Source organism: Fukomys damarensis, unplaced genomic scaffold, assembly GCF_012274545.1.
Source record: "Fukomys damarensis isolate Sample0158 unplaced genomic scaffold, DMR_v1.0_HiC HiC_scaffold_38, whole genome shotgun sequence".
In the NCBI taxonomy this organism is placed as follows: Eukaryota; Metazoa; Chordata; class Mammalia; order Rodentia; family Bathyergidae; genus Fukomys; species Fukomys damarensis.
In genome coordinates, this window is record NW_022900950.1 from 29,721,786 (window position 1) to 29,741,668 (window position 19,883).

General features: G+C 41.2%; 1 protein-coding gene across 4 annotated transcripts in view; it reads left to right on the forward strand.

The window, feature by feature from the left end:
- The window catches only part of LOC104862098 (phospholipid-transporting ATPase IB), a 642,570-nt gene that overhangs the window by 614,971 nt on the left and 7,716 nt on the right, over positions 1 to 19,883 (forward strand). For all 4 annotated transcript variants that reach the window (XM_010623803.3, XM_010623807.3, XM_010623808.2 and 1 more), the window contains exon 36: positions 18,346 to 18,437. In XM_010623803.3, coding sequence (XP_010622105.1) covers positions 18,346 to 18,437 — 92 coding nt within the window. The remainder of the gene's footprint in view (positions 1 to 18,345; positions 18,438 to 19,883) is intronic.

Below are 19,883 nucleotides of genomic sequence, written 5' to 3' on the forward strand. Positions count from 1 at the left end.
ACCTATTTGAAAGGTTAAAAAACTAAGAACCTTTAACCTGATATTCTTACAGAAGCAAGTTAACTTGAAATGGTTTTCAATACATTAAGATTTTATTATAGGAAACATTTCTATGTCCGTAGTTAAATATTTTTAGATGTATAAAAAATACAATTCAAATATTAGTGCTTCTAAAAATACTAAATGGTGCTTTAATCTTACAAGCATTTATTATTTTTATATTTTAATTTAGTCACAAAATCCAGATGTATACATTCCTTAAAAACTTTAAGTGTTTAGTTTAAAAACATCCTTTAAAGAGAGTAAACTACATCAATTATTTTATATATATTTAGTTTAGGAACATGAAATGAATAATTTTAAACACTGGTATGTAAGTTAAAACAAGAGTTTTACATGGGCTCATTGGATGTAGTGACCAATATAATTTTTTGCTATTAGAAGAATCAAACATTTTACCTTCTCCCATATATTCCTTTTTGGCAGGCCGTTGGAAATAGTTCAGTTTAGATGGAAGAAACTTTAAATATTCAAGATATTTCTAGAATGGTAGTTTTGTTTGTTAAAGCACTGATCTATCACCCAGACCTTTTGTACCCCTTTTGTGGTCCCACCTATTCAGAAAGCATTTGCTTTTTTAAAAAGAAAACTGAGGACAGGAACTTGTTGAAAACACTTTTGTCATGTGGAATGTTGGGCTCTTTGTATAAGCTATCATCTTTTCGCTATCCTCACAAATCTATTGAAAACAGAAGAATTGTCCACGTTGTCACAGGCTATAGACAAAGACCTTTTGCATGTTCCCAATTCATGCACAAGGCCTTTCACATGCCGCAGGAGACAACAGGCGCTGAAACACTCACAAGCTAAGAGCCACCCGGGGCAGGATTCTGCACAAACAAGCTGCCATGTTGCTGGACAAATTAGCTGCATTTTGGGGCCACACTTCTACAGATATTTTTTATCCTGGAGCATTAGCGACACAGGAATTTTGAAGTAAAATCCAAATGAGCTTTTTATTTCATAGCCCAGAGAATTGCCACAACCACAGTTTTCTGCCGTATGTTAGCCTCTTGTTTCTTAGATTGATGAACTATGCAGTTGAAATTCAGCAGCTACAGATATTTCTGCTGCTCCTCAAAGTTTTTCACTTTCGTTTTTTCAACACTTGAAAATGAAAATACACTTATGTCCTCAAAAACAATTGATTCGTGTCCTTGCTCTTTTGCAAAGAATGCTTTCAGGCAAAGTGCATCCTCTGATTTCAGATAAAGAAATGTGTTCAGGGTCTTCAGAGAATTCTGTTAGGTCCAGCAGACAATCCCATCTAGGGACCTCTCACGTCCTTTGTTCTTATTTTTTTATATAGGGTAACTTTTTTTTCTCTTCTGTTTTATGTAATGTTCTCCAAGGACATAACCACATCATCCCATCAAGTTTACTTCAGAGTCCGTATTACTGCTTTATTCTTTGCATTTGTTTCCTGAACACAGCAGTCGCTCACACCTGCAGGTTTTGTGCTTTCTGACTTTTGTTCTTTTGGGTCTGTTGGGGCAGACCCAACTCCTGTCGTCATTAGCAATGTGGCAGAGGCTTGGGATGCTCCTTCTCCATGTCTGCTCCAATTTTCTGTGCTGTTTGCATGTGAGTATCAGCAGAAAAGAGCACATTCCTAACAAATGACAGTGATCCAGCTGTTGACAGGAATAGCAGGAGGCAATCCTAATGACAGAGTTAGTGGTAAAGAGTTATATTTTGTCCTCACAAAGCATTGCCCACTCATGGGCCAGGGATTTAGCTCAGTGGTTCCATTGCCTGCCTCACAAGTGCAAGGGCCTGAGTTCGATCCCTAGTACAAAAAAAAAAAAAAAAAAAAATTGCCCACTCATTTGGGAACAGCACTGGCCAAAGACCTACCTTAATTATTTCTTCTTCTATAAACTCTCTTACCAATTTCCATCCTGATTCATACAAAAATTTTGAGCCTCAACACTTACTGGACAAGGACCATCATGATTTTTGAAAAGTGCCTATGACTGGGCATACCCTATGGTAGGAGGTTATATTCTAAAAATAGTTTTCTCTTAGTGAGTCCTCTTCCTAAAATTCAGGGATAAACTTCTGAGAATTTTCTATACATAATTCCTTTTGTAGCTGTTCATTTAATGATACTGGTATTTAGCCCTCCCACCCTACCTGCCTCTTCTGTGCAGAGACTTCTGTGTGTTAAACAAGCACTCTGCCACAGAATTACATCCCCAGTCCCTGTTCTCATACTGTATGGTGATATGAATCCAGGCAAGTGCTGAATCAAACCCTTATAATTTGCCAGATATTGATCTGGGGAGTGAAGAAAAAGAAAAGGAGTAAAGTAGTTTTGGGAGATGAATGAAGAATTGAAATGCAATATGAAAAGTGTCTTAATAGTATGATAGTCCAGTACTCGGGAGGCTGAGGCAGGAGGATTGCTGTGAGTTCAAGACCAGCCTAGGCTACATAGTGAGTTCCAGGTCAGTCTCCACTACATAGAGAGACCCTGTCTCTAAAAAAAAAAAAAAAAAAAAAAAAAAAAAAAAAGTGTGATAGACTTTTAAGAGAGCCTAGTGCAAATAGAATTTTTTAACCAAATAGTAAGGCAGGGGAGGGGACCGCCTGCAGAAACTGATTCAGGACTGATTCAGTAGATGTGGCAAGTTATCTGGAAACAATGAAAAGTCTAATAGAACGGCACTGAGAGTTGAGAAAGGTAGGAAGAAGTTAGGTCAGGTCAATAGGTAAATGCCAAATCATAGGACCTGGGATGAAGTTTGGGCTTTATTCTAAAAGCCACAGGGAGTTGTTAAAAAGCTTCACTTATAAGAAATAGCTGTATAATGTGATCTTTTGATAGAAAGTATCCGAAGGAGTACCTTGGCCTTCCCTTTATCAAGGTCTCTGCACTTTGACCCTGCAATAAACAAAGTTAGGGGCCCCCAGGATTCTATCCCAAGCAGGGTCCTATTATGATACACATATTTCATCTGAGAGTTACACCCTAACACAAGAACTATTTACATGCTAGAAAGATTTTCTAATAGCAGCCTCCTACCCTTTTGAGGTGAAAAGAAAACTGTAGGTAACTAATTCCCCATTTAGCACCACTACTATGGAATGTGCCTTATCATATAAGATCCTTTATTAAATAGCAATAATATGTGATGGTTACAAAAATGGAAACAATAATAAAACCAGGTTTGCCATTAGGAATTACAACCAAAACTTCACTTTAAAAAATAACTACTGCGTAAATCTCAAAGTCAGAAGGCCAAGAATAAATAGCCAAGTCCCAGCCTTTTCCACTCTGTGTCCTTTGTCTTCACTATCTCTGTTCTTTCTTCTGTGCAGAGGTACACATTGGGTTCCATAAAGTCTATCCCTGGGCCAGTTGGTTTCTAACTATTGTGGAACAAGAACTCTGTGTCAATGGAACATACTCTCAAATGCAAGTAACAGAGACCCCAGCCCAAACTGACCTTCAGAATGTGAGAAGTTCACGGCTCATCTAATTTAAACATCCTTCTGGAGGCAGTCATGGTTAATAGACACTCAGAATGTCATCAGAGGCCCACCATTCCTTTCCCATCTTTTCACTTTTCCCCCAAGGCTCACGCCGCGTCTCTTCCTCAGGCACTGTTATGATCATAGGGAGGATACCCAAAGAGGTGGAGGCCATAGGCATCTCATGGGAGATGGAGAGTTTGCCCTTGTTCACTAGTTCTGAGAGGTTCCACATGTCCCTTGGAGAACCATCCTGAGCCAATCCCTCCAGTCAGGGAAATGCCATGATGGTTGGTTCAGGTTTAGGTTACCAAAACCCATCCATGTAGGAAGGGTGGGGTGGCAGTGTCACTCTGTGCATGCTCCTCAACAGGAGAGGGAAAAAGTGGACATTAGGAGAGCATTAGTGTGTCTACTTCAGATCTCTGATAATCTGATAAAGCTGGGCATCATTTCCCTACATGTCACTTTTGCATTCGATTTTTGGAAGATTCACTAACCTCTGAGAACTTTTTTTTTTCAGCTTTGTTGAGCTATAATTGACTCTCTCCCCACCTCTCTCTCTATATATATTTTTTTAACTATATGTTTTTTCCCCCCAAGGATTTTTTTTTGTTGTTTGTTTGTTTTGTTTTGTTGTTTTGGTACCAGGGATTGAACTCGGGTCCTTGCGCTTGCAAGACAGGCCACCGAACCGCTGAGCTAAATCCCTGGCCCTCCAAGGATGTTTTGATGTCCTTATACAGTGTGATGATTACTATCAGCATCAGTGTGCTAGTTAATGTATCCATCACCTCACATTTACCTTTTGGGTATGTTTGTTAGCCAGCTTTCCATTACTGCAGCAAAACACTTAGGATAATCACCTTTAAAAAACAGAAAGATTTATTTTGGATCATAGTTTGGAGGTTTCAGTACATGATTGATTACCCCATTGGTTTTGTGGCTGTGCTGAGGGAGTTTATCATGGTGGGAGCACATGGTGCAGGAAGCCGTCTTCTTACAGCTAGAAATGAGAGAGGAAGAAGATGAGGACATGTCCCCAAGGACTGAAGACCTCCCATGAGGCCTCACTCTTAAGGGTTCTACCACCCCTCAAGAGTTCCACAGGCTAGACCCAAACCACAGCAGTGTGGTAAGAATTCTCCCATGCACTCTCTTGTTCTCTCTCTCTCTCTCTCTCTCTCTCTCATCTGTCTCAACTTTAGTGTCTCTGTCCCCTTCTCCCTCTCTCTCCTTCTCTCTCTTTCTCTCCATCCCTCTCTCCTTTCCTCCTTCTCTTTCTCCCTCTCACTCCTTCCTTTTAATGTGGTGCTGAGGATCAAACTCAGAACTTCATGCATGTAGGCAAGCACTCTACTCCTGAGCTATATTCCCACCCTAAGATCTATTCTCTTAGTGAAAAAAAACAAAGAAAATGAAAAGTACTGGAGACTGAAGCCATGGCTAGACAAGAACTCTACCACTGAGCTATACCTGCAGCCCCTACCTTTATTATTAACTGTAGTCACCACATGGTGCGTTAGGTCTTTAGAACTTATTCATCTTCTAAATGAACATTTGTACTCATTGGCAGACCTCGCCCCATCTCCTCCATTCGCTGAACCCTAGAAACTATACTTCTCTATGAGTTGTTTATAGATTTCACATAGAAGTGAGACCTTTCAGTATTTTCTTTCTATGCTTGTCTTATTTCACTTAATGTAATGTTCCTCAAGTTCATTTGTGTCGTCACAAATGACAGGATTTTCTTCTTTTTAAATGCTGAATAATATTCTGTTTACATATACACTGAGTTTTCTTTATTCATCCATTGATGAGCACTTAGTTTAATTTCATATCTTGGTCAATGTGAATAACATTCCGATGAACAAGGGAATGTAGATTCTCTTTGACATACTGATTTCATTCCCTTTAAACATATACTCAGTTACAGGGCTTCCAGATCATCTGGTAGTTCTATTTTTATGTTTTTTGAGGACCCTTCATACTGTAACCATAATGACTGCACCATTTTACACCCCTTCCAATATTTGTAAGAATCATTCTTTATTTTAGGAAGATAACCTTGCTTTGCAGAGGCTGAGGTGCACCTAATTCCTAGATTTCAGCATCTTCCTGGACTGTTCATACATTCAGGAAATACGGTGATCTAACACTGAAAGTAAAATGTAGTTTTAAATTCTTATATCATTATTTTATGGATGACCAGAGAAAGGTTAATATATGAATAGATAATTTCAAATACTTACAATTTAAAATATTTTAGAACTCACAGGTTTTCTTTCCTTCTCCTGTGGCCCAAATCCTGACATTTTTCCCATCTCTTCCATGACACCATCCTACCCTCAGTTGCCATGAATCTGTCCACTGACTGAGAGGTACCAAGAATAAGGTAATGCAGCCAGATCTGTCAGAACAGCCTCACTTCTTGGGGTACATGTGAAGCTTTTCATTAAGAACTCTTCTATCTGGAAAATGTGAGCAAACAATGATGCAGACAATCATATAATTTTGACATTTTAAAAGGAATGGTTTGCCAGAAATCCTGGGTAGGTTCAATATCTGTCCCATCTGGAGGAAGGCAAGTCTCTGACCTCTGAGGAGCCTGTTAGCATTGTCTATCCATGCATTGAACTGTTTTAAGTAAACACTGCTTTAAATGCAATGAAAGAAGAGGCTGGCGAAGTCAGACTGCTTTGCCTCACTCACAATCACCATGTTGAAGCCTCTTCTTTAAACGTGAGGTCCAGAGTAGATTCAAAACATTGCCAAGATCACCCTAGCCACCAGCCATGCAGGGCTGGGGTTGTGTTCTTCAGTCCACTACAACCCAGTGCAGACATGGTTCTTGGTTTAGACATCCTTTAGTTTCTGTCCACTTACCTTATTTTTATTTTTAAATTTTGGGGGGCCGCTGGGAATGGAAACCAGGATCTCACGCACATTAGGCAAATGCTCTACCACTGAGCTATACCTTCAGTAGGACCACCTACCTTAAATTTCAACAGCAACACAACTGAAAATGAAAGAGGCAGCCATGGTGGGAGTCCTACTTGTTCCACTTAGAACTTGACCTTACTTGAAAAATTGCTGCACACTTGCTCTCTTCCCATTGTCATTTTGAAAACCCACTCTTCACATTCACCTTTAGCTAAAGACTTTGGATTGGGTTTTCTTTGGGGGAGGGCAGTACAGACATTTTTGAAAGAAAGTTTTTCAGATATTTAGACCAACTCTGGCCACAAGAAAAAAAGGTCCTAAGTATCCATCCAGGATTATGGAAAATGAAAATTCAACTCCCACAACAAAGTAACTCAGTCCAGTTATTGGAGATCTGGCTTGATGAAGACCCCAGTTGAAATACTTCCATGTCCCCCTGTGCCTGAACATGGCATGTGTATTACCCTCTGCTGAAAGTGGCCTCTTCTTGGCCCTGAGGCCATCACATGGCTCAGATGATATCTTGGCTCTGATAAGATGACACTGGGCACCAGCACCTGAGTGGGAGCCAGTTAAATTTCTGCAAGCACAAGTGATGAAGGTGGCAGCCACACACTGTTTTCCAGCTCATCCTCCAATCTGCAGCACCATAATTATAACCTATATTCATACTGGATGGCATTTGCAATACAGTTATTGGAAAAGCCAGGGAAGGCCAGCTGCATGTCACCATCTCTGTGGCTTTTTCTGCATCCACCCAGGAACTGAACTGCACATATTGCCTTCCTTCAACTGAGATGAGATGGGACATGGATAATGGGGTGATGTTTCCAAATATTTGCTGTCCATCAAGAGAGTACCCAGTCTCTAATTTACTCCCTCCTCATCACAATTTATTTATCTACACCTAAACTTATTCCAGAAAGGGTACCAGTGAGCTGAAGCACATTAATAAAAAGAATTCTAAAGACAACTTCTCAAAATCCTCTGCTCTTTGCATAGGCTGAGCTGTGCTTTTGAGTGGCTCACCAATCATCTGAAGTCCTGTGGGCAACTACTCCTGGCTGCAAGCTGGAAAATATCTCATCTATAACTGTTACAGAGAGAATTATTTTCCCCACCTGCATCCCATTGGGCATTGTGTTTTCCCAGGGAGGCGCATGGAGTGGGCACCGGCATCCACTTTATCCAGTTCCTCTTTGTGAGTCTTAAAGGGCTGCCAGTCTGCTTGTGAACTCTGGCAAGACTTTCAGGTCAGGCTTTGCCAAGCACCTTGAACCCTCATTATTGTTAATTAATGTTTAGGAGGTTAATCGGTGGTGAAGCTCATCTTTCTTGAATTACTTCAACAATTAGGTCTGGAGATGGGGTTCCTTGTGCCCAGCTTTGAATTATTCTGTTTGGATGCTTATTTGAATTTATGAAGTTGGATGTTTACTACCCAGACCAACACCCTGTGCATGGAAGAGGGTGCTAGGCAAAGGAGAGAGATAGTCTAAAAAAGCTATTTTATTGTAATTAATCGAAACTTAGTGGGTCTAGAAAGTTTGCTATTTTAAAAGAGTATAATAGTCATGAGGGGACATATAAAGACAGTTAATAATCATAGAACTTAATTAATTAAAATTAGGGCTGGTGATAGAGCTCAGTGGTACAGTGCTTGTCTAGCATGTGTGAGGACCTGGGTTTGATTTCCAGCACCACAGAAAACAAAATGAAAAGGAAAAGGCTCACTAGGTTCATATACCCACTTTTTCTTTACATAGTAGGTGCTTGGTGAAGTCTTATTTAATTTTCAGTGTTGACAGATAAACACTGTCATCTTCACCCACAGGAAACTATATTGCAGCCCAATAGTACTTAGCTGAGGCTCCCTCTGTATCTTCTTTAAATTTTTATTTTGTTTGGCAGTGCTGGAAATGGAACTCAGGGTCTCATGCACACACATGCTGGGCTAGTGCTGCACCACTGAGCTACTTCTTACATTGCAGGGAAGGGCAGATTTTGGACCTAAGCTGAAATCACACTTCCCTCTGAGCACTGAGTAACCCTTGGTCACCTGTCTGGACGTCTGAGAGGTGACTTCTCTTTGCAAAATTAGGATGTAGACTTGGTAGTAATGGGGACCTGAAAATTTTCTTTTAAAAAAGCCTCCCTGGACTCAGTTGTGGAAGGTGAGCAGGCCACCCTTGCCTTCCTCTCTGGGCAGTGACTGAGTGGAGAATAGGGCTCTGGGAGAAAAATAGGGCCCTGTGGTATGGAGAACCACGCCATTGATCATGCCAAAAGCAGGCCATAGAGAGCTTGTTCTAAAGAGTTACCCCACTATTGTGAGAAGTGAGACCAACCAGAGCCTCTATGACTCATAGGAGTGTTGCAGATGGCAAACAGGCTAATATCAGCCCTCCCTACCAACAGCCATGGCAGAGACCAGAAAAACAGCCCATGAAGCTATGGGGCTTAATATGAGGTAAACACAGCCAAAGTCAGAGTGACACATACCTAAATTCTGTTCCCAAAATTAAAACTTTTTTTACTAAAAAGACAAGATTAATTATCAATCACAACCTATATTTTGTCTGTTCTGTTCCTAATTCAAAATGCTATGTCTCTTCCTTTAAAAGCCTTGCCTGCATCAGCAGCATATCCATAGCAGCTATACATAGACCCTTCATGTAACCCCTTTACCCCAATTTAACTCTGACTGTGTCACCAATAAATATCAGTGGCTTTGGCTGACCAGGTTCTTTTGCTGCTTGCTCAGCACTGGCCATTCTGATTCCCTGTTTCTGTCTTTAATTCTGAGTATTCTTGTCTTGCACCATAGTACCAAACAGGAGATTGGAACCTACTTCAGGGATCTCTGATACTATGGCCTTGCATTTGGTATACCAACATCATCTTTGATTTTTGTGCTTTTGCCCAGCCTGCATTTATTTTATTTCTACATACCTTCAACAAAGAGTAATTTTTTGTTGTTTGTTTTTTGTTTAATTTTGTTTGCTTGTTCGTTTTTTCCATTAAGTTTATTGTTGCATTTAAGGTAAACAGTACAGTTACATTCATTATTTATTCATTATTTTGTTGGTTTTTGCAGTGCTGGGGATGGAACCCAGAATCTTCTACCCACTAGGCAACTGCTCTGTTACTGAGCTACTTCCCCAGCCCAGTGGATGATTCTTGAGCATCTTGTACATACAGGAACTGTTTCTGATGCTAGAGATATAACTGTAAATAAAAAAATAAAACTTTTGCCCTATATAACTTATTTTCTAGTGGGGAACACAGGCACTAAATGCAGATTATGAAGTGAAAAGTGTGATACAGAAAACAAAGTCAGGACAGGGTATGGAGAGTGCTGAAGAAGGGAGGGTTTATGGTAAGCTGGTCAGGGAAGGCTGGTCTGAGTGATCAGAGAAGCCAGGGGACCATATCAGAAGGAGGAACATTCCAGGCAGGGGAAAAGACAGTGCAAAGTCCCTGAGACAGGAACACATTTAGAGTGCTCCAGGACCTGCAAGGAAGGCCATGTGACTGGAGCAAAGTAAGGAAAGGGAAGCAGAGTTGGAAATTGCATTTGAGAGGAATGCAGAGTCCCGCTTGTATAATTGTGTGATTTTGAGCAGGTAAGTGGCATGGTCCTACTTGTGGACATAGAATTGTAACAGAAGTTTCAGCTTATGATGCTGCATCTTCATGATTAGCTTAATGATGTATGTACTATTACGTTTTATTTTGTCCTTTCCCACAAATCCTCCTCTTGGTGAATGCACATTCCTCACACACCCTGTTCCATCCAGGCCTCTTCAACCCACCCACAGCATTTCGCCTGGGGCCTCTCCAGGTCAGCCAGGTGCCCTGCTAATTTGTCTGTTCCTAGCCACCCCATGACTCCAGCCTGACCTCTCCCTAGGCTCACCAACTGTACCTCAGAGCTCAGCCTTAATTGAGAGAAAGAAGCCTCACTACCTCATTGCAAGACCTGGAATGAGGTAATGGTTTCCACATGTGTTGGGGCTGTCATTCAGATTCTCCTCTGCCTGTTTCTAATGAGGTCAGAAGGCTGTGCCAGGCAAAGAGCCTCCCCCTTAGCTGGGTGCTGCGGGATATGAAGGAGGGAGCCTCTGCCCCCTGACATGAAGCTTGGCACTGCTAGGAAAGGGATGACTGCAGAGAAATGTTAGTGAGACAGAAAGGGACACAGAGAAACAGTGATTTTTTTTTCTTCTGGTACCTGGAATCAAACTCAGGGCCTTGTGCTTGCTAGGCAGGTGTGGCACTGCTGAGCTACCTCCCTGGCCCACACAGTGATTTGTTAAAACTTTTTATTTGGGGATCATCGTAGCTTCATATGCTCTTGTAAGAAATAATAATCATTTCTGTAATGACTTTTTTCCCCTCTTTATAAGTCTCTAGAGATTCGTCAAGGTTGTTTACTGTGTCATTAATTTTTTCCTCATACTGCTGAGCACTATTTCATGGTGTGGATGTGCCATACTGTGTCCTCATGTACTGCTTGAAAGATATTTGGATTTCCAGTTTAGGGTTATTACAAATAAGGCTCTTATAAACATTTGTTTACAGGTTTGTGAGAATATTTTCTTCATTTCTCTGGGATAAGTGTCCAAGACTACACTAGCTGTGTTTGTTGTTGTTACATATTTATCTTTTTGTTTTTAATAACAACGACCATGTTTCCCCAAAAAATAAGAGCTAGCCAGAAAATAATTAGCCTTGAAAACTAGAGATCAAAAGTGCCAGCCCCCGTCAGGCTTACCTGCCTTACAGAGCAGCCACCGAGCAAGAGAATAGTAATGGCAGGTAACACAAGGATAGGCTGACTGGGGCTGTGTTTTTTATCTCTAGGTTTCAAGGCTGATGATTTTCTGGCTAGCTTTTATTTTCAGATAAACAGGGTACATTTATTTAACCCGTGATTCTGTGGGTTGGCAATTTGTGCTATACATTAGACACACTTTTCTGATTTGGGAGGGGATACAATTTAAACACAAACTTTAACATCTTAAATATATTTTAGTACTTTTACAAAGCTGTATTATATTCAATTTTAAAGAAACTACCAGTTTTTCAAATTGGCTGTACATTTCATATCCCACTAGTAATGTGAGAGCAATGCAGCTTCTCCACATCCTTTGGGGTTGTCATTTTCCTTTTATTTAAGCCATTGTGATAACTAAAGAACCCATTTTAGTTTTCCTTTACATTTCCTAGTGCTCATAATGTTAAACATCTTTTCATGCACTGATTTGCACATGTAGACTTACAGATGTGTATTCTCTCTGGTAAGATGTCTCTTCATATCTTTTGTTCAGTCCTTAGAAATTCTGTTTTGTTTTTCTGTTAAGCTTTGAGAGATCTTCACATGTTCCCACTCTTAGTCTCTGGTCATATAGATAGTTTACAGCTATTTTCTCTGTCTCCGTAGATTATCTTTTCAGACTCACAATAGAGTAATTTTGAAAGGAATGCTTTTAATTTTAGTGGCAGTTCAAATTATCAATTTTTCCTTAAGGAACATGCTTTTGGTGTCAAGTGTAAGAACTGTTTACATATCCTTAGATTCTAAAAGTACATTATTTTTTCCCCTAAAAGTTGTATGGTTTGATATTTTATTCTCAAGTCTGTGATCTATGTTAATGCTTACAGATGGTATGACAGTTAATAGAAGGTGATTTTTATTTTCTGTTGTTTTGTTTTGTTGCAGTATTAGCAATTAAACTCAGAATTTTGCACTGAGTTACATCTCCAGCCCTTTTTATTTTTAGTTTGAGACAAGATCTCACTAAGTTGCTTAATTTTCTCAGACTGGGCTCAGATTTGTAATTCTCGTGCCTCAGCCTCCTAAAATGATGGGATTATAGGTATGTACCACTATACTAGGTTAAATAGACGGGTTTTTGGGTTTTTTTTTTCTTATTTTATTTTGCTTAGGGCCTATATATATAGTTTAAGCATCATTTGTTGAAAAGCCTTTTTCCATTGAGTTGCTTTTGGTGCATCAAAAATTAGATGATGGGCAGAAGCCTTACTCAGTGATAGAAGGCTTGCCTAGCAAGGGTAAGGCCCTGGGTTCAATCTCTAGCACCATGAAAAGACAAGAAAAAGAAACAGGAGGGGAGGGGAAAGGAAGGGAAGAGAAAGAAAAGAAAAACTTAGGTGGACATTCATGTAGCGCTGTTTCTAGGTTTTCTCTTCTGTTCCATTAATCTATGTGTTTATTTTTCTACTAATGCCACACTGCCTTGATAATTGTACCTATTGTAGTCTTGCTAATTATAATCCTTAAGTTAGGTAGACTGATTTCTCCACTGAATAGTTTTAACAATTGTTCTTTGCTTTTCCATATGTTTTTTCAGGATAATCTTGTCTATAATTATAAAAATTCTGGTTGGACTTTTGACAGGAACTGCATTAAACCTATGCTATATCAATTTGGGGAAAGTTAACATGTTTACAGTATTGAATTTTACAGTCCATGCAAATGGAAAGTCCCTCCATGTATTCAGATCTTTGATTTCTCTCATGGGCATTATAGAGTTTTCAGCTTGCAAGTCTTATAAATGTTTTGTTAGAGATACATATGTATTTCATATGTGTTTGTGAGCAGCCATAAATTGCATTAATTTCAGAGTCCATGTGTTCATTGCTATTATATAGAAACACAACTGATTTTTGTATTTTCATCTTATGTCATGCAACTTGCTGATCTCCCTTATTAGTTATACAAGTATTGTGTTTACATACTAATAGATATTTTTTAGGATTTTCTGGATAATCCTGTCATCATCTGACAAGGACTCTTAGTGTTGCCCTCCTGATCCTAATACCTTTTATTTGCTTTTCTTGCCTTATTGCACTGTCTAGACAGTCTAGCTCTGTGTTGAATGAGAGTAAGTTCTTGGGCCTACCTGCCACATTCCCAGTCTTAGGGAGAATCCATGCAGGCTTTCACCACTGAGTGTGATGTTAATGCAGGTTTTCTGTACATGTTTTTTGTCCATTTAGAGAAATTCCTCCTCTATTTCTGATGTGCTAAGAAGATTTTTGTTTGCTTGTCTTTGAATCATACATAGACACTGGATTTAAAAAAATATTTTATCTGCATGAATTGATATGATGGTGTGATTTTTTCCCCCTCTTTAGCTGGTTAACAGGTATAATGATTGTCATGGGTAAATTTGTTCCTAGCACTAGGTCTCACATGCAGTAGGTGCTACATAAATGCTAAATGAATGAAAAGTTGAGATGTCAGACTTTTAAAGAGGGATCTATATGGTGTGGCAGAAAAAGGGAAAGAGAGTCATGAACTACCCCCCGCAATACAATAGAATTCCTAAAGAGTGCCCAGCTCCCAGGTATGTAGAATAGATCATATTTACCTGATTAGACTCTTAGGCTGTTTGGTTTGTGTTTTTTTCTCCCATTATACAAGTGAAACTCCCATTTTGACCTCCAGAGTAGTTGGGATACAGATGCATGCCGCTGTGCCCAGGTTAAAAGTTCTTAATGAAGCCTGACTTGTCTGTCCTTTTTTTTTTTGGTCACTTGTGCTTCGAGTACTGAGAAACAGTATAGACATGGAAAATATAATTTTAAATACATTGGATAATTTAAAAAGAGTTTAGATGAGTGTGGTAGAAATTTAGGGATATAAAAAATATAGAGAGATAGACAGAAGTATAGAGATAGACATGGGTACGTATAAAGTAGGAGCTCCAGGACAAGTAAAACTAGAGAATGGGGAAGAAGTAGTTTTCATAGTTTTGTCAGGAGAAAAGATAAACCTGCAAGTTATTGCCGCTTTCTAGGCCTGCACAGCTGAGCAGGATATAAAAAGCACGTCTACACCTTGTCATGGTATGTTATTGTGAAACTGCAGAACGTCAAAGGTAAGCAAAATTGTTGTAAAAGCAACTAGGAGGAAAAGACAGATTACCTGAACAGACTGGCAGTCAAATTAAGTAAACTTCAGTGCTGAACACAAAGACTCAGGAAAAATCAGAACTGGGTATTCTAAAGTCTCTTTCTTTGTTTCATACTGGGAATCAAACCCCCAGATTATTGAACTATGCCTACTCCTTACCCTTTTTATTTTTTCAGTTTGAGACAGGGGCTTGCTAAATTGCTCAGGCCAGCCTCTAACTTGTGATCCTCCTACCTTAGCCTCCCAAGTAGTTAGGATTACAGATGTGCGCCATCGCGCCTGGCAAGAGTTTGGATTGTAATTTTAATGTTCACTTTTTTCAGTACCTGGGGATCAAACTCGTATGTAGTCCAAGTGCTCTACCACTGAGCCACATTCCTCCCTCTGTAAAGTCCTTGTATTATTCAAGAGATGATTTAAATTGTTTTCTAACATTTAACCTTGTAAACAGGCTAGAAACTTAAAAGTTACCAATAAAATAGCTAATAAGGTTCCCTCACAAAATAAGAGGAAAGAACAACAAAAAAAAGCATGATAAATAGCTACTATGAAGTAAATGATACTATATATGTGTATTTTAAAAGGCAATTGTCTATTAATTGTGAATACATATAAACTTAGGGATATAGAGCAAAAATATAAAATATGAGCAGGAAGGTTATTTCCAACTTTGTTTATAGAAGGGAGACGAATGAGATCAAGGAGGAGTATAAGACACTTTATATTTGAGTGTTTGTTATTTTGTTAAAATCTGAAGTAGTAAGCCAGGGATGTAGAACATGGACCACATGCTTAGTGGTAGAGTGTGTAGCATGTACTTAGCATGTTCAGGGCATGGACCCAATCCCCCACACCAAAAATACAAAATAAAACAAATGAAGTGAAGCAGTTAACACAGCCTGGCCGAGTCCTGACATTTGCAGGCCTTGGTGTAAGAGTATAAGTGGAGACCATGTGTCACATCTAAACATGTGAAAGTTACAGGCCAAATAATTCATAGTTCTATGTCCTGCTGATGATTCCATCGTGAAAACTGGAGTGCGTTTCCCAACCACTCAGAAGGTCTGAGCCAGAGCTCCCTTCCCAGCCTCAGCTCTGTTCTGCATTTTTGGGGATTTGCCTGCATGGGTCATGTCCAGCTCTGCCCATATCCCATGCAAAAGCACCCCTTGGCCACCACTGAAGACATAGGCCATGTGCAGTGGCTGTATGGTCTACTTCTAGAGCTTAGAAGGAATTCAGGTTAGCCTTGGATGCAGACTTAGGGGTCACCGAGCAGGGATAGTAAGGTCCCCAATACTTAAGGTGTGGGGCAGGCATGAGCCATAGTGGACACATCTTCTTGGCCCTCCAGACCCCTCCCTGCATGAGTGGAAAGGGCTGTAGCACAGAGTAGGTCCCTCAGAAGAATATTATTTAATATTATTAAATAATATTTCATTAAAAACAGAGAAAGAGTCCTCAGTTCAATCCCCAGTTAAAAAAAAAAAAAAAAAAAAAGAGAAAGGGAAAAAGAAGCAAGTGCCATTCCACAAGGGAAGTCAGCATCTGGAGCTGGCTTCACATGTCCCACCAGCAAAGTGCAATGTGTCCTTGATCAGGTTATTTGGCTTGGCCCAGTCTCTTTGCTCACCTGCCCAGTGAAAGACTAGGTGGTAGGATTTTGAAGATATCTCCTACTGCTGTAGTTCAATGACATCTATAAGCCCCGTCACCAGGAGGAAATTCTGGAATGGCAAGGAAGGGGGAGGGGTGTGGTGGCAGAGCCTGGTCCTATATCACCCCAGGATCTAGGGAGAGAGCATCAGATATCCTTTTATGCAAACATATAGGTCCTAGCTGGCAAGGCTATGCTGGCTACAAATAGTGACCAAAGCAGGGCATCAATACCCTCTGTATAGAACTTGTGGCCAGTGGTGGGTGAGGCCCAACAAAGTACAAGCCCTTTGTCCTGAACCCAGCCTGGGAGCTGCTGACAGTGGAAGACAGAAGCTACAGAGAGGAGCAAGTGTGTTCTTAGGTACCTGCCTATCCCAGCAGTGCAGAGGAGTTGCTCACTTGGCCCCAGTGAGATTGATTTGGCCCACAAAAGAAAAAAACAAAAGGGTAGGGAAGAAAGAAAACCATCATGAAGGGACAGAGAAAGTAATCTACCTCCTCAGCCTGCAGACACTCAGCCAAGTAAGCTGCCTGAGGTGCACCCTTCACTGGTGATGAAGTAAGTAGCATTCCAGCCAAGACAATCAGAAAATGTTGTCTTTAGATGTTCACATGCAAAATAAATGTCATCCCAGGAACACCTCCTTAAAGGTCCCTCGGAGAGAGATGAAGGGGCTGTAGTCAGGGAAGCGACTCCTCAAATTCAAGGCCTGTGCAGGTGCCCTCGTGTTCCTGAAGGAAATTGGGGACATGGAAGTCTGCACCGGTGCTCTAGCAGCCACAACAAAGTTGCTTCCATGGCATAGGTTTATGTTTCTCACTTCTGGAGGCTGGAAGTCTAGGATTAAGATATGTACTGGGATGGTTTTTCCTGAGGCCCCTTCTTGGCTGTAAATGCCCTTTTTGTCTTTGGGTGTTCACATGGCCTCATGTGTGTGCTTTGTGTATGCAGCTGTGTCTTACTCTGCTTTTCTTATAAGGGCTCCAGTTTCTTTTTCTTCTGAGGATACCAGTCAGATTAGATCTGGGGCCCACTCGTATCATCTATTATGGGTTGAATTCAAATTGTGGGGGGGCATGCCAGGGATTTAGCTCAGTGTCACTGCACCTGCCTAACAACCACGAGATCTTGAGTTTGATCCCTGGTACAAAAAAATTTTTTTTCAACCCATAATAAATGTCAATGCCAGACTCCTGTATACCAGAAGCATCTTTCAGGAGCAAGCAAATGACATCCTGAAATGAAAATCAGAGGTTATCCACAGGGATGTGTTCAAAGACCCCACAGGACACATGAAACTATGAATGATACTAATCCTTGTGCATAGTGTTTTTTATTATACAAAAATGCCTGTGATAAAATTTAATTTGTAAATTATGCACAGTAAGAGACTAGTAGCAATAACATAATAAATTAGAGTAATGAGAACAATGTACGATGATGAAAGTATATGAGGTGGTCTTTCTTTCAATCTTACTGTACTACATCCACCTTCTTTTGATGATGCAGATGACACAATGCCTACAAGATGAGAGGAACTGAGTTGAATGATGTCCACTTTAAGCCTATGAATTGTCCGTTTCAGGAATTTTCTATTTAATATTTTCCCACTGCAGTTGATTCTGGGAAACTGAAAACAAAACAAACCCCAGGCTCTGAAGGCAAGGGGCAAGGACAAAGATGGAGCCTAGGGGCTGCAGAGACTGCTGTACATACCAGCCACCTTCTGGGATAGCTTCATATTTCTTCAAACCAACCGTGGAGGGAATGCTCAGGAAAGACAGGGAGAGCTCTCGTCCTTGAGTTTTAGAAGAAAACATAGATTTTCATTAGCAATCAAAGCAAGTATTGCATGGTACAGCCACAAGCAGCACCCCACCAGAGCCCTGCTGCACCAGGGAGCAGGGCTCTTCCCTTGGGGTGCACTGGCTGGGGCATTTGCTGTGGGAACATCCCTCTGGGTTCTGCTGCCTGTGGAAATGTTATCTTAGCCCCCTCCGTGAGGGGGGGCAGTATGTGGCTTTTGGGACAGGAGGTACTGAAAACAGGGCAGTTTTTGAAAGAGAGCTGTGCACTCAACTTGAGAGATAGCATCTACAGTAAACAGCAGGGCAGTCTGGGAAACTGAACCTTTTGTTGGATGTGGGGAGCCCACCCCACTTCATCTGTCTGTTTGATCTTATAACCTGAAGTCATCCACCAGACTCTTGGAGATGTACCCGGGTGACCTGGACCCTGACCCTGCTTGCTTTCCCTGCAGGATGAATGAGCGCGACCGCCTCATCAAGAGGCTCAGCAGAAAGACACCCCCAACCCTCTTCCGAGGCGGCTCCATCCAGCAGTGTGTCTCACGTGAGTAGCTCTACCTCCCAGGCAGGGTGCTGAGACCTCAGGCAGGAAGGGTGACTGGCTGCAGGAGCACAGGTGGTGCTGACAGTGACGGGGATAGAATGCTATTGGGAGTGGGACTCACATATACCACCCCAGGTGAGTGGGGCATGGATGTAGACCGTTCCCTTGGACCCAGTCAAATACCTGAATGACATAATCCCAATATGGTCACGTCCTTCTGTCAGCCTCACAATAGAATGTTTTCAAAGCTTGAAATTATATGTTTTTTAAATTCTGCCCTCCAAAGATAGCAATATAAGTAGACTTTATTTAAAGTTAGTACTGTAACTGAAACAATGGCAATCTCTGGAAGGAAGACTCTCGATGCCTTCCCTGGAAGGCCATCTCATGTTTAGGGTTGCCTTCCCCCCACACCAGCCCCATACCCATAAGGGTAGTGAGTGAGAGCCCCTACTTTGGAGCTCACACGGAGCCATGGCCTTCTTTTCAGCAATCCAGCCATTCACCTCCCAGCTGACGGAGTCCTGGCTGCCATCCCCAGGGCCCTGTGGACCAGCCTCCCTCTCCAGCCTGCCCTTCCTCTCCTCTGTGAGCACAGTGCAGCTTCTCCTCCCGTCCTCCACGGGAGAGGGGTTTAGGGGCAGTGTCTAGTAGAACAAGAAGACTTGATGAACACGAAGGATCCATGCACACACTGTACGGGTATTGATAGATCTGCCCAGAGGCCAGTTGAGCTCCACCTGTCAGTGGGGAAAGAGAAGGCAGGGTGTTGCCTGTCGTCACTGTCCTATAATCAATCCACTTCCTCTCCCCATGTGCCCTTGTGAAATATTCGTATAGGCCATGTCATGTGTCCTTGAATGCCCCACAATCCCAGCAGGTATGTGGCACTGGTCCTGAGAATACAAAGCAGAGGCCCAGGTAGGAAGAATGACTGGCCCAGCAATGCACAGTGCCCCGTGGGGTCTCCTCAAGCTAAGTTTGGTGGGATCCTCAGAGGAGTACAGTCACAGGGCTCTCTATCTGGAGTTGGGCTGTTTATCTAGGACCTGCTCTGCCACTCTTTTGTAACTGTGGGCATGCTATTTAATCTCTGTATTTGTAAAATGGGAATAATATGAGAACCCAGCTGGAATTATTGGGAAAATTAAGTGAGATAATGTAAATACAGTGCCTCAAACAGTGCTAGACCATAGCAAGAGTCCAGTAAATGTTAGGCATTGTTATCATTGTCATTATCATCATCATTATTATTATCATCACTATCATTATTATTGAGCCACAAGCTGGGCAACTTTGGGTGCTTACATGTTTCTTTAAATTTTTATTCCCAAGAAAGGAAATAGAATTATAATTATCTATATTCTTACGTGTGTTTGTGGTGATCTGTGCAAAGCACCTTCTCCATGCCAGGTTCTCTAAACCACAGCCTTCACACTGTGGAAC